Genomic DNA, 12,066 nt, shown 5'->3' with positions numbered 1-12,066 from the left:
CATACTGAACAGCATTTATTGAATATTTACTGTTGATTTTTTACATTCTGTTAACTTTAACTATAATGTCACTAAAGTAAGCTAACGCTCTAACGTGTTGGCCGATAATAATTATCCTAAAAACAATAACACGCGAAATAAACAAACCCGTGTTTAGATTCACAACAACGCAACACAGCCAGTATACCATTTAGTAGATTTATTTATTTCGAGTGCTGGTAACACAGTTTTAGTCTATAGGAAGCGGCGAGTGTCTATAGTTTGTGGGCACTCGACGCTTGCTTTACAAATTAATACTGTTATTAAAGTGTGATGAAGCTCTTGTGTTAGTGTTCGAGGTGTCGTTGTCTAGATTGTCTATGACCTACGTATTGCAATGTCTATTTTGTACAATGTATCCCATGACGGTAATATTATCTGAAACGGGCCCATTTTAATCTTATAAGAAACTACCTCACTTTTTGTCGATGGTTTTTGTTAAGTATGTCGAAAGAGTTGTCATGTGGTGTAGATTGGTCGTTGTATTTTCCGTAAATTTGGGTCTATAATATGGTATACTATATTTAATACAATACCCAAAATCACTAAACAGGTAAATTTCAGGTAATAATACTTTCAGTTCTTATTTTCCTTCTCACCGTATTTCAAAGTGACACATTTGTAAATTTGTATGATGGCAACATTTCAGTCAATATTTTAAACTTTTTTAAGTTACTTTTAAGCATTAATATTGCTATTGTTATATTTTAATTTATGCAGTAATCATTTAACACACCTTTAAAGGTTTAAAATTTAATACATTGGCAACAATTTCACCTTAACTGGCAAATAAACAACACAACGTCGAAACAATCCTCTTCCTTCTTAAAACCAAAGTGCATTAAGTCAAACTTTATAATTTTAACACGAATTTAAGTCTACAACAGTAGTTTAGTCATTTACAAATGTATCACTAAGTCGACAACATACATAACTTCTAATTCTAGTGCAACTATTATATGCTAGTATATCCAAAAAGTTTAACAAGTTAGGCGTTGAGACATATTAACGCGCGGAAGCGGTGTTGGGAGCGGATATATTTTATATCTAAAATATTCATTAATAAGAAAAAATATTATTTATTTAGGAATAAAAGAGGGAAGTGTATTATAATTTTTATGACACGGAAATAGGATAGTATGATGAGGTGTAATTAGCCGTTGTATTTGTAATTCGTACAGCCATCGTGCCTTATAAGTATTTGTTATTTTGATTCTAATATTAAATATTTATATAATATATCAGATACAACATTAAATGTATACGATTATTAGATACATTTTATGAAATATTATTAAAATAAGATATTAAATGCTATATGAGATTAAGAGAGATAGATGGATAGGAATAAATAGTCATAATCCGCTTCCACGACCGCGCCGCTCGTGAATACGCCACGACGTTAATCCTACATCTCCACAACTCGACTAAAGAAAGAACAACAGTTCGGGGAAATTTGGTACATCAAGAGAAAGAATGTAGTAACTTCCGAAAGTCTAGGCTTCGTAGGCCAAAAAGTCATTCTAACTTAAACAAACTATAGCGTATATTACCCTGGGTGTCAAGTCATAAGATTCATACAAATGCAAACTATTAAATTGTTATAATGGGACAAATCTAAAATTGGTCGTCTTAAATGTATTGCTACGGAAAAAATACATTTATTTTTTTTTATAAATTTGAAAAATAATTTTTCTTTCACACCGATTACTCTACGCTAACAACTACCTTGTATAAACCTCTTTGTAAATTCACTATATATAAAGAATTACACACGAGGATGTACTTACACGTATGAAAGACGAGTGGGCTGTGAGACATTATATTTAAACTAAACAACAATTTGATATCACCCAAATTCCTTTCAATCGAGCGTCGAAGCACACGAATACATCTATAGAACATCGAAAGCATACAGTCACGCCCCGAAGCACCGTGGAGCAGTCGAGATAACGACACGACACACCAAGAGCTGTCACACTCATGCATAACACTGTTACGTTTAAATTAGTGACATTATAATGACGTCGATCACGCTATCAAAATAATTCTAATACACTAAACTACATGAGTCAACAACGAAGGGAAAGGGCTAACAACTACTGTTAAGAGAAGATAATTAGATAAAAGTTAAGCATAGCCTATTATATAGAAGTCGCTAAGTATTTGCAGATACAAGTATAGAATTTGGAGATTCACTCATTGGATCGTGTGCTGATAGTTATAACAGTGCTTTTATTGTTATGAAAATGTGTTTAGAATTATGGTGTGTATATGAATTAATGCGCCAGGTTTTATTTTTATAATAAGAATGTAGTCTTATGTAATAATATAATAGAGACTTAGTTAGATTAGTTATTTATAATAATATAGACAGATATAAATAAGTAACAATTTATAACTGTAAACTTGCTACTGAGATACTACATTCTTAGAAAATTACCGAATCAAGATATATTTTTTCGGCTGGCAACACAGCAAAACTTTGACCAACGACCGTAAGCCTATGATTGAACTGTTAGTGTTACTTATATTCTGATTTTCGAAAAGATGGGACGCGGCGATGATTAACTTTAATTTGGCCGTTTATTTAGCACAATAAAAGCATACTTAGTTGAATGAGTGAACCTCCGTACATAGACATGAAGTACATTGAAGGAAAGTGTACTGAACGATGTAAAGTTGGTCGTGTGAAATCATACGCATATTCAGAAACCTTACACTCTATTATTGTTTACCCAGAGTAACTACGAACAACCGTTAGCTAGAAATGCCATGCAAGTACATAGATCTATTATTATTGTTATATGTTAGACCTATACTAATCACAATTACACTGTGAATTACTTATAAAGATGGTGAATAGAAACGACGGACGGACGCCAACGACGTCCTGATGGATACTATGCGTGCTCAAACCAAACCCTAAACAAGCTATGAAAATATCTTAATATGTGCACAGTGAGACAAAATATAGAATATGATCAGAAAAATAGCGTTTTGTCGTAAACAATCAGAAATTATTTGTTTTTTATTTACACGTATATAGAATATCTGCTTGGATTTCAGCTAGGTAATTGACCGCATCGAAATAAATCAAGCGAGCTCGTAAACAATCATAAACTAATAAAATACATGATGTGCTGAGTGTTCAAGTAGAGAAATGTTAAGATTGAAGATTGTAAAGTTAGGAAGCTAATAAGGAAAGATGGCGCCAGCGGCACTTCCGCTTGCAGCGCTGAATAAGTTTATTATATTCATATATCACAGCTTTTGACGATGACAAATCTTTTGCATTTGCAGCTTTATTGTGGACATAATTTTTCGAACAGTTACTTTCTATTATTTCACACCGCTATTCTGTCGCTGATCCCCTGGTGTGATCTTCGATAGACTCAACGATGAGTCTTACACCGATGTTATTTGTTCTTTTAGTGTAGTAACGAACTAAGAGACGATTAGGACTTGCTGTTTGTAATATTTATTGACTGGAGTCATCAGTTATGTTTATGCAGTTCCAAAGTGATGGAACAACTCATATTTCATAGATATAGATTAGGTACATGTAAAGATTCATTTTATGCGCATTACTATGTATTATTCCATCAAAATTATTGGAACGAGAAAGATGTTATATACGAGTATCTGTTGTAAGATCTATGGCTCCAGTCGCAAAATATTGGTCTCAAAGATTTTCAAATCGGATCCGTTCGAGGTCCCATCAAGTATCGAAACGATTACATTCTTAAGTTTAGTTCCCACCGCCGCTAGATGGCGTTAATCGCTCGAAAAATTTGCTCACAAACGTGTTAACTTTATATCTAAGCGTAAACACCGATAAACGTTTAGACATTAGAAACAAATTGCGTCTACCACTAACACGGTACAACTGTAAAACCAACGGCAAAAATTGTAAATCTTTATTATATTTATCTACACACTTACAATTTTTATTACTAAACGAACAAACTTCTTATTCATTACACATGCAAGAAATTATATGGACAACGATTGGAAATCTGCGGGAGAGGCGCGGCGGGGCGCAGTGCGGGCGCGACGCAGGCGCGACGCGGGCGCGACGCGGGCGCGACGCGGGCGAGACACGGACGAGGCGCGACCGCGGTGCCACGGCACGCGCACACTCGCGCAGATTACGCGCACAATAGTAAACCTACGTTAGTTTCGATGTGGATTTTAAGGCTAGGTTCGTAATGTACACCGTACAAACGATTCAACACTGCTGAAGCACGCATGCAAAAGATTTAAAGGCAAAAGTCGAGCCGACGCGGCGGAGCGAGCCCGCCGAGCCTCGGAATTTGGATGAATACAAATAATCACAGCGAATACATTGTTATTCAATGTAACGAATAGACAGGCGAAGAGGAGCTCAGTACTACACGCGTGCTATACTATTTATACATATCCCTCGATTAACACCGTTCCGTTTCATGTTATAATATTTCTCTTTACACTTAAATAACAATATATCACAAGCGTCAACATATAAAAACCTAACGTCCGCGTGTGTTCCGAAACTGTTTGCGTTCGACTCGAGTGTCGAGGTCCCGCGCTGTGTTCCGATGACTTTTTGACCGTACGTTCTCAAACGTGCTGTGTCGAGGGTCGCTCCACATTTTATTTTAATGAATGTATAAAAATATTATTGCTCATTATCAAGCACCAACGCGCCACTAGCCAACTACGTTCCGAAAAAATTTAGAATTCGAGTCTCTCCTACTTAACTTTGAGCGCGACCTGTTGTTTCCGAACGAAACGTTCCTGTTTGGGTACGGGGTTGTGTCGGGGCCGGTGACTGGTGAGTCATAACGATGACCTTAGCACAGCTACATCATGTATTCAGATTATAATTATATGTAAATAAGGGGCGCGGGAGGGCGCGAGAGGGCGCGGGAGCCGGCACCGCTCGCTCGCTCGCTCACTGCATCACGCACTTACTCTCGATCTGCGACTTCAGTTCATTCACTTGCGTTTCGATGGTGTTTTTCAGTTCTGGAACATTCAAATATAATGCTTTAGCATCTAGCTAACATCTTGCAATTCTGCATGATTATGATCTTGACTCCATTCGCGTGCTTCGGATTCCTTTGTTTTTACATCAAATGAACTCGAGAATAGAATTTTGAAATTCGATATACTATATTTTATTCTGTATAAACAAAGTTTTGAAGTCTGACCAATACTTACTGGTGAATTCGTCCTGATCTTCAAGCTCTGCCTCGGCGGCCAGCTCTTCAGGGGTCTTCTTCTTCCTCATGAGCGGGTTGTCCGGCTCGGCCTGCTGCTGTTCCACCACCTCTTCTTTCTTCGGGATTTTGTACTGGAACAGAATTTCGAAGATTATGTGGCATGCAGGTGAAGAGGTTATGGTATGATTTGTATTTATGCTATGTATAGGTGCATACCTACCTATCCCCATGGCGGGCGAATACCATTGTAGGTAATTCAGGTCCAAATGGTTACCTAACCAAAGAATCTACCAAACTTATCATTCATTTAACTCAGGAACTCACCAGTTCACTTAAAGGAATATTAGTTCTAAATCTCTTTTAACAGAAAAGTAGAAATATCGTATTAACTTATTTCGTTTCTCACTTTATTGAATAGCATTATAATATATTTCCTTGTCCTGGTCACCTTCTTATTTTACTATAATTAGTTCATGACAGATTCGTTTACCCAGAGACTTGCTAAACTTCACAGTTCGTTGTCATCAAATACCTTACAAGAGTTACAAGGAATTAGCCTCAATAATAATATAGTCTATTTAAATTTATGAAACTTCTCAAAGATCGTAAAGACTGGATACTTTTCCGTCGATTAGGCAAATGAATTTAACACCACTGAAAACTGAAATCTTTCTTGACGTTTTCTTGTCAACTCTGTTAAAAGGCTTATAGTTGCAAAGGCAGGTCTAATTAGTGTAATTAAAGACCAGTAGCTTTGTGCCTTCGTAATTGTCTGAGTGAAGTCCCGCGGGAAACGTCTGTCACCTTTTATTCATTACTAACAGCGCCAGTGACTTTGCCCGCAAGGAATTTTATTTGCATCATTTATTTTATTTATTTAAAACGTTTAAGGGTTACAATGGTATTTGATCAAAATAGCACCGAGAAAACAATTAGGCTTATTTTAATGCTGTCGGAGTCGACATGATAGGTAGAAAAGTATGTTAGTAATATAATGACAATGAAAATACAATTAATTCCTTTTTACTGAAGACGCATGAGTAGAAAAATATACCAATTACTCTAAAATTTATATTTACTTCAACTTTGATTATAATAATCGAAGAGCCTGCGAAGTACTACATCGGACGTTAAGTTATCTGGTTGCTGAAGGAGCGCCGATGTAGTCTTATGATCCATGATTTGAAATTTGTATCTAATTCTTTAGTCCGGCTATCATAGTTTAAGATAATAATAAACTAGTTTCTGAGTTTAATATTCCCATCATAATATTTCATTTTATTCGTTAATTGACCTGAATAAAGAAACTAAATTTTGAGAGTATGCGCATACTGTTAAAAACAGGAGCAGCACAACCCCGAACTTTGGACTACAACACTCGAAATAGCACCATATCCTCGTCTGTGTTGTCTTTAGTTATAAAAACGTTAGACTAAAGAAATTTGTGTCTCAATAGACCACGATAACGCAACAAGGGAAACGCCGCGTGTACAAACTGTTTCATTTGTTGGCTCTAGCCGGCACGGGACGACACCTCGGGGAAATTACGATGATTGCTCGCTATTGTTTTTCTTACAAAGCATTGAAAGGTTTGATTGTTGTGGAAACAATTACTTATAAGTATATTGGTTTGTTTTATGGGGATTGAAGTTATTGTACTAGGTTTGTGTATAAAAATAAAAATAAATAAAAATGCTTTATTCATCACGTAGGCGAACATGGTTGCACTTATGATAAGTCAAGGTACATGAAAACATTTAATTATTACTTAATTAGATTAGCTTATATAAATAAAGACAATCTATATTGAAAATAAAATAAATGAAAAATATACTTAGTAAACAAAGAAGCCAGCTCGGGCTGGCAGGGAAGAAGAAATAAAATGATGTATATATGTATTTTTGAACAAGCAATAAGGGAGAAACGCGTCGCGATCCTCACCGGTGAGGACAATAAAAGCCCTAACCTAGCTAACCTACCAGCCTTTCACTAACTACCTAAGCGATGACTACCCGAAGAAGAAAGGCAGAAAGAAACTCCGGGCTTTATTTTTTGTCATCAATTGTCCATTCTTTTATAATATTGTACAACATATAAAAAAACGACATACTCATATATTTTTTATATGAGTATGTCGTTTTTTTATATGTTGTGTATGAGTCCGTTTGATAGTCCTTGCTTTATTTTTGCCACTGATCGGAGTATTACAATCATTGATCCAGATTCTGGGAATTTGTAGGACCTGTACACCTATCATGTAGTGACAGACTCAGTTCACTGAAGTTATTTGTGATCTTTCATACAGAGAGCGGTTGATATGGTTTAGATACAGGAGTAAATCATTAAGTTCAACATACTATTGCGAACCTGATTATAAATTGAGTGAGATAATAACACAACATCATTTTTTCTTTATGGTCAAAGATGTGTACACATAAAATAGGCATACATATTTGAAATTGTATAACATTCCACAATATAACCTATAATATCATAATATGTAAAAATAAATAATTAATATTCAATATATCAAACAAAATAAATTAGTGTTAAATATAGTTATATAAGCCGATTCCTGTAATCCGCAATTAATTATCTGCGGTCTTGCCAGTGAAGTAACTTATTTTAATTTTAAAGCAATTTTTCCGCCGACATCCCCAGGAGATCTCAGGGGCACGCTGTAACAAGCTAAATCCTCTGCGGCTTAAGTGACCTGATTATTAAATATGATATTCTTGGGGCATTTTTTGTTGCATGGAATTAGTTGAGTTGTGTGCAATGTGGTACTTACTGGTTCCATTAGATATTTTTAAAATCATTTACAATATTCTTTCTACAAGACAATTGAATAAAATACATATGTATCTAGATATAAAATTTTCAAACTTTGACATTTAAAGTTGATTACATTAAAGTTTGTATATTTTTACGTACATACTACTAATATTATAGATGATATTAGTATTACAATCATATACTATTCTAGTACAAAATACAGGTACATTCCAATAGTGTTGAGGCTTATCTATCGTCTTATCGAGGCTTACATTTAACAGCAAAGGAGCGTATTGCCATGTGTATTCCGTCACATGATATGATTAGAGACAAGCATTATTGGGCACTGACAGACTCTGCGCTGATATTGATCAGAAAAACCTGAAATCACTGCCCAACCCGGGATTCAAACCCGAGACCTTAGAGCATTTATTGAATCGCGCACACAATACAACTAGAATTTGATGAAGTATAAAAAATCTAAAATATAATAAGTAGCACATTCTCTTCTTCTTCTAGAAACTTCTGTCTTCATTCTTGAGTAGAGAGAGCGTCAAAGAAATCAACCTGACTCGATTAGGGAGTCGCGTGGGAAACGGACTCCCTACTAGAGTCAATTTAACCTCTAGGAGCTTTGTTCTTCTACCTTCTATTGTCTTCTTTCTCTTCTGTTTCTCTTCTTATTCTATTATACATCAAAATATTAAAGATAATTCCCAGTAAAAGTTCCATACATTATACAATGAACCTGTTAAAAATAAGGCCCCAACATTTCTTGAACTTTTATTATATGCGGTACAAACTCCACTCCTAAGCAACTATTTTATTAAATCTAAAAACTCACATCTAAGTGTATCACAGCTTAATTAAGGATTTTGAATGTATTGTTTATTGATGGTTGTTCGGTAGAACGGTAAAGGAAGGCATTTGGAAGGTAAATGGATGTCTACAAACCCATACTAGGCCAGCATAGACTAAGGTATACAACACACTCGGTATTAGAGAAGGCATGTGCTCAGTAGTATATTTTATTATATATATAAAAACTCACATTGATTTGTAATGCTGGGAATCGAACCCACTGCTCAAGTATACAGACTTCCTAACGAAACCTTAACTATAAACTGACATCGAGGCCATCATTTTCGCCCAGATGAGTTGGTAAAGTATTTAACGGGCCGAAGGTCCTTCCACCCGACGCGGTGGCCGGCGGTAATCGCTGCACAAATTGAACGCCTGTGACGGTTTAACGACTCTGTAACCCTTTCAATGCTTGTTTATTTCATACTATTTTGTGTCGTGGTTTAGTAGCAGTGTGCGGAATGGAGTTTAGGTTCGATTACTAGGTTCTGCAGGTTTTCAGTTATCGATACGTTTCGCTTGAAATTGGATTCTTCTGACTTGCAACTGACGTATTATTATTAGAGTAGATATTAAAGAAAAAAATCCATACATAACAATAATAATTATATTACTCTTTCATGTATTTTGAATTTAAATTAATATATAGTTTTTACATCGATCGATCCTGAATAATTCTCTGAATATTCAATCCCTAGGAGAAAACACTGGTCAAGCCCGTACAAGTGATGCCCAACCTGAGAATTGATAACCGCTAAGCTTCGAGGAACTTAGCGCTTGAAAGAGGCACAAAGAAAACAAAGCCAAAACAAAGAAAAAGAATATAAAGCCGCCTAGAGCTTCGTAGTAGTCAGGACCTTCAAGTACATCCATACTAGATCTAGAAGCGATAAATTGTTACGAACAGTTATTATTATTAAAAGCTTTGTTAATTCAATACTGGTCAATTCAAAGCAGTTTCGCACCTAGTCGTGTGTGAAATGGACCAGAGGGCTCGGCGGGAAATTACTAGCGAGCCGTGCCATGATGACGGGGGCGAACGCGGAACGGAGCGGTGAGGAGAAGAGCGGAGTGACGTGACAAACATTTACTATATTGTGTACTGATAGCAGAAATACTCAACGTAAATAATAAATTATACTTCCATATTTTTATTTTAATCGTAGTAGGTAAATCGTGATTGTTTTTAAAAAATAAATATACCATGAATCACTCTGCCTATTACTTTAAGCCAATATATGCACGAAGTATAATATAATATATTTCAAATGAGTTTTTTGATTTGCAATAAAACTTCTTTCGAGCTCGTGGAAAGTGAAACAGATTAACATATCTACTTATAAAAATAGTACTCCAAATAATTGTATCCATTCGCGCTATCAAACTAAATTGTTTCCTCATTAGTTGCTATCGCTACCGCTACGACTAATCTGTCGGAAACACGATACAAACGTCGATTTATTTTGCCGACCGTACCGGATACACTATTGATTTTATCGCGGCGCAGTTTTTCTCTCGATAGTTTTCAGTTTGTGGCCTGCAGTGTTAAACCACTTTGTATGTTCCAAAAATAAGTTTGTTTTGTTTTTTATATTAACTTTAGGTGAACTATTTTAAATTCACCATAATATGTTGAATGGAACAGTGGGTTGGGTAAACGTCAATATTACTTACGATTTCATTCTTGTTAGTGTTATAATTCAACATAGACGGCCACAGATAGAACATTTCTAGAGGATCAATTTACCCACTATATTGGTGCTGTTCTGGTGGAAAAAAATATTGGAGATTTCTTTGATTCGATTATTCAAAAATTAGTTTTTAAACAACTATACTATGAATCGAATACATCTTATTTTTAATGGGTATTTTTTTAGTAATAGTGCACTAAAACATTTCACGATAACAAGTGCATAACATTGACGAGATGATACTAGTTCTTTACCCGCATAAACGACTTCTAGCCCAGGAACACTACACCACCACGAACCCTTTTAATCCGAAGTTTGAACAGCTAAATCTTCAGTCGTCAACATTAAAGAAATGTTTATTTGTTGTCAAAGTAGATACTCGAGTAGTTGGGACCTGTTTACTGTTTACCTCGCCTAATAGTGTTTGTACCGCTCCGGACAAGTGGCGTGTAAAATAAATAAAGAGTTCACGGTGAAATACACTTAGAGGAAAATTGAGGAAAAAGGTTCTTTTTATTTGTAAATGTCAAGACCAGTGTGTCGCTATTATGAAGTAAATCATTGCATTACTCTTAGCTATGGTAAACGTAGGAATTACATTAATTAATAATTGTATCCTTGAAATTAGAATACAAATGCTTTTGCACCGTTTGGTTCCAGAAATAGTCATTTCGATGGTACATACCTAGCCGGATTCTTGCTGTACGTCTATCATCTAGTAAAGTTTTACAATAAACCATTTAGGGTTAGTCGTAATACATGATTTTGCATTTATTTATCTAATATTAGTTTCAAAACAACTGAAGAAAAGGAATTCCCTTTAAGAATAACAGCGTGAGTGTGAGAGGTCCGCGTCACTTCCCAAGTCGTTAACTCGCCAAGTTTCGCTGCAAGTTTTAATTGTACCGACCCTTGTAACGAGGGGCGACGTTATATACTTGAAGGAATCGGTATTTAATTATTATGGATTTTATTATTAACTAGCTTTTGCCCGCGGCTCCGCCCGCGTTATAAAGTTTTTCAGGCTAAAGTTTTCCGTTATAAAAGTAGTAGTTTCCCGGGAGCCTATGTTCTTCCCAGGGTCTCAAACTGTCTCCATACCAAATTTCATCTTAATACGTTGGGTAGTTTTTGAGTTTAACACGTTGAGGCAGACAGATGCAGCGGGGGACTTTGTTTTATTATATAATTTTTAGAACTTTTTAAGAGGAACAATCCCGTCATACATCATTGTTGCATAACTTTAACCGTTTACGCAGCGCAGGCAACGGAAGCTCTCAAAACTAATAATTTACCCCGTTTATGCAACATGTTTCATTACTGCTCCGCTCCTATTGGTCATAGCGTGATGATATATAGCCTATAGCACTCCAGGAACAAAGGGCTATCCAACACAAAAAGATTTTTTCAGTTCAAACCGGTAGTTCCTGAGATTAGCCATTACTGCTCCGCTCCTATTGGTCATAGCGTGATGATATATAACTTATAGCGGT

At 35.7% G+C, this 12,066-nt stretch overlaps 1 protein-coding gene across 3 annotated transcripts in view; it reads right to left on the bottom strand.

Moving 5' to 3' along the window:
- Positions 1-524: 524 nt before the first annotated feature.
- The window catches only part of LOC115447778 (complexin), a 289,970-nt gene continuing 278,428 nt past the window's right edge, over positions 525-12,066 (bottom strand). For all 3 annotated transcript variants that reach the window (XM_030174999.2, XM_030175000.2, XM_030175002.1), the window contains 2 exons: positions 5,245-5,377; positions 525-5,049 (listed from right to left, as the gene is read on the bottom strand). In XM_030174999.2, coding sequence (XP_030030859.1) covers positions 4,976-5,049; positions 5,245-5,377 — 207 coding nt within the window. In that variant the 3' untranslated portion in view covers positions 525-4,975. The remainder of the gene's footprint in view (positions 5,050-5,244; positions 5,378-12,066) is intronic.

Source organism: Manduca sexta, chromosome 18 (genome assembly GCF_014839805.1).
Source record: "Manduca sexta isolate Smith_Timp_Sample1 chromosome 18, JHU_Msex_v1.0, whole genome shotgun sequence".
Lineage (NCBI taxonomy): Eukaryota > Metazoa > Arthropoda > Insecta > Lepidoptera > Sphingidae > Manduca > Manduca sexta.
Note: the sequence above shows the minus strand (reverse complement) of the source record. Positions and strands in the feature narration are given on the sequence as shown.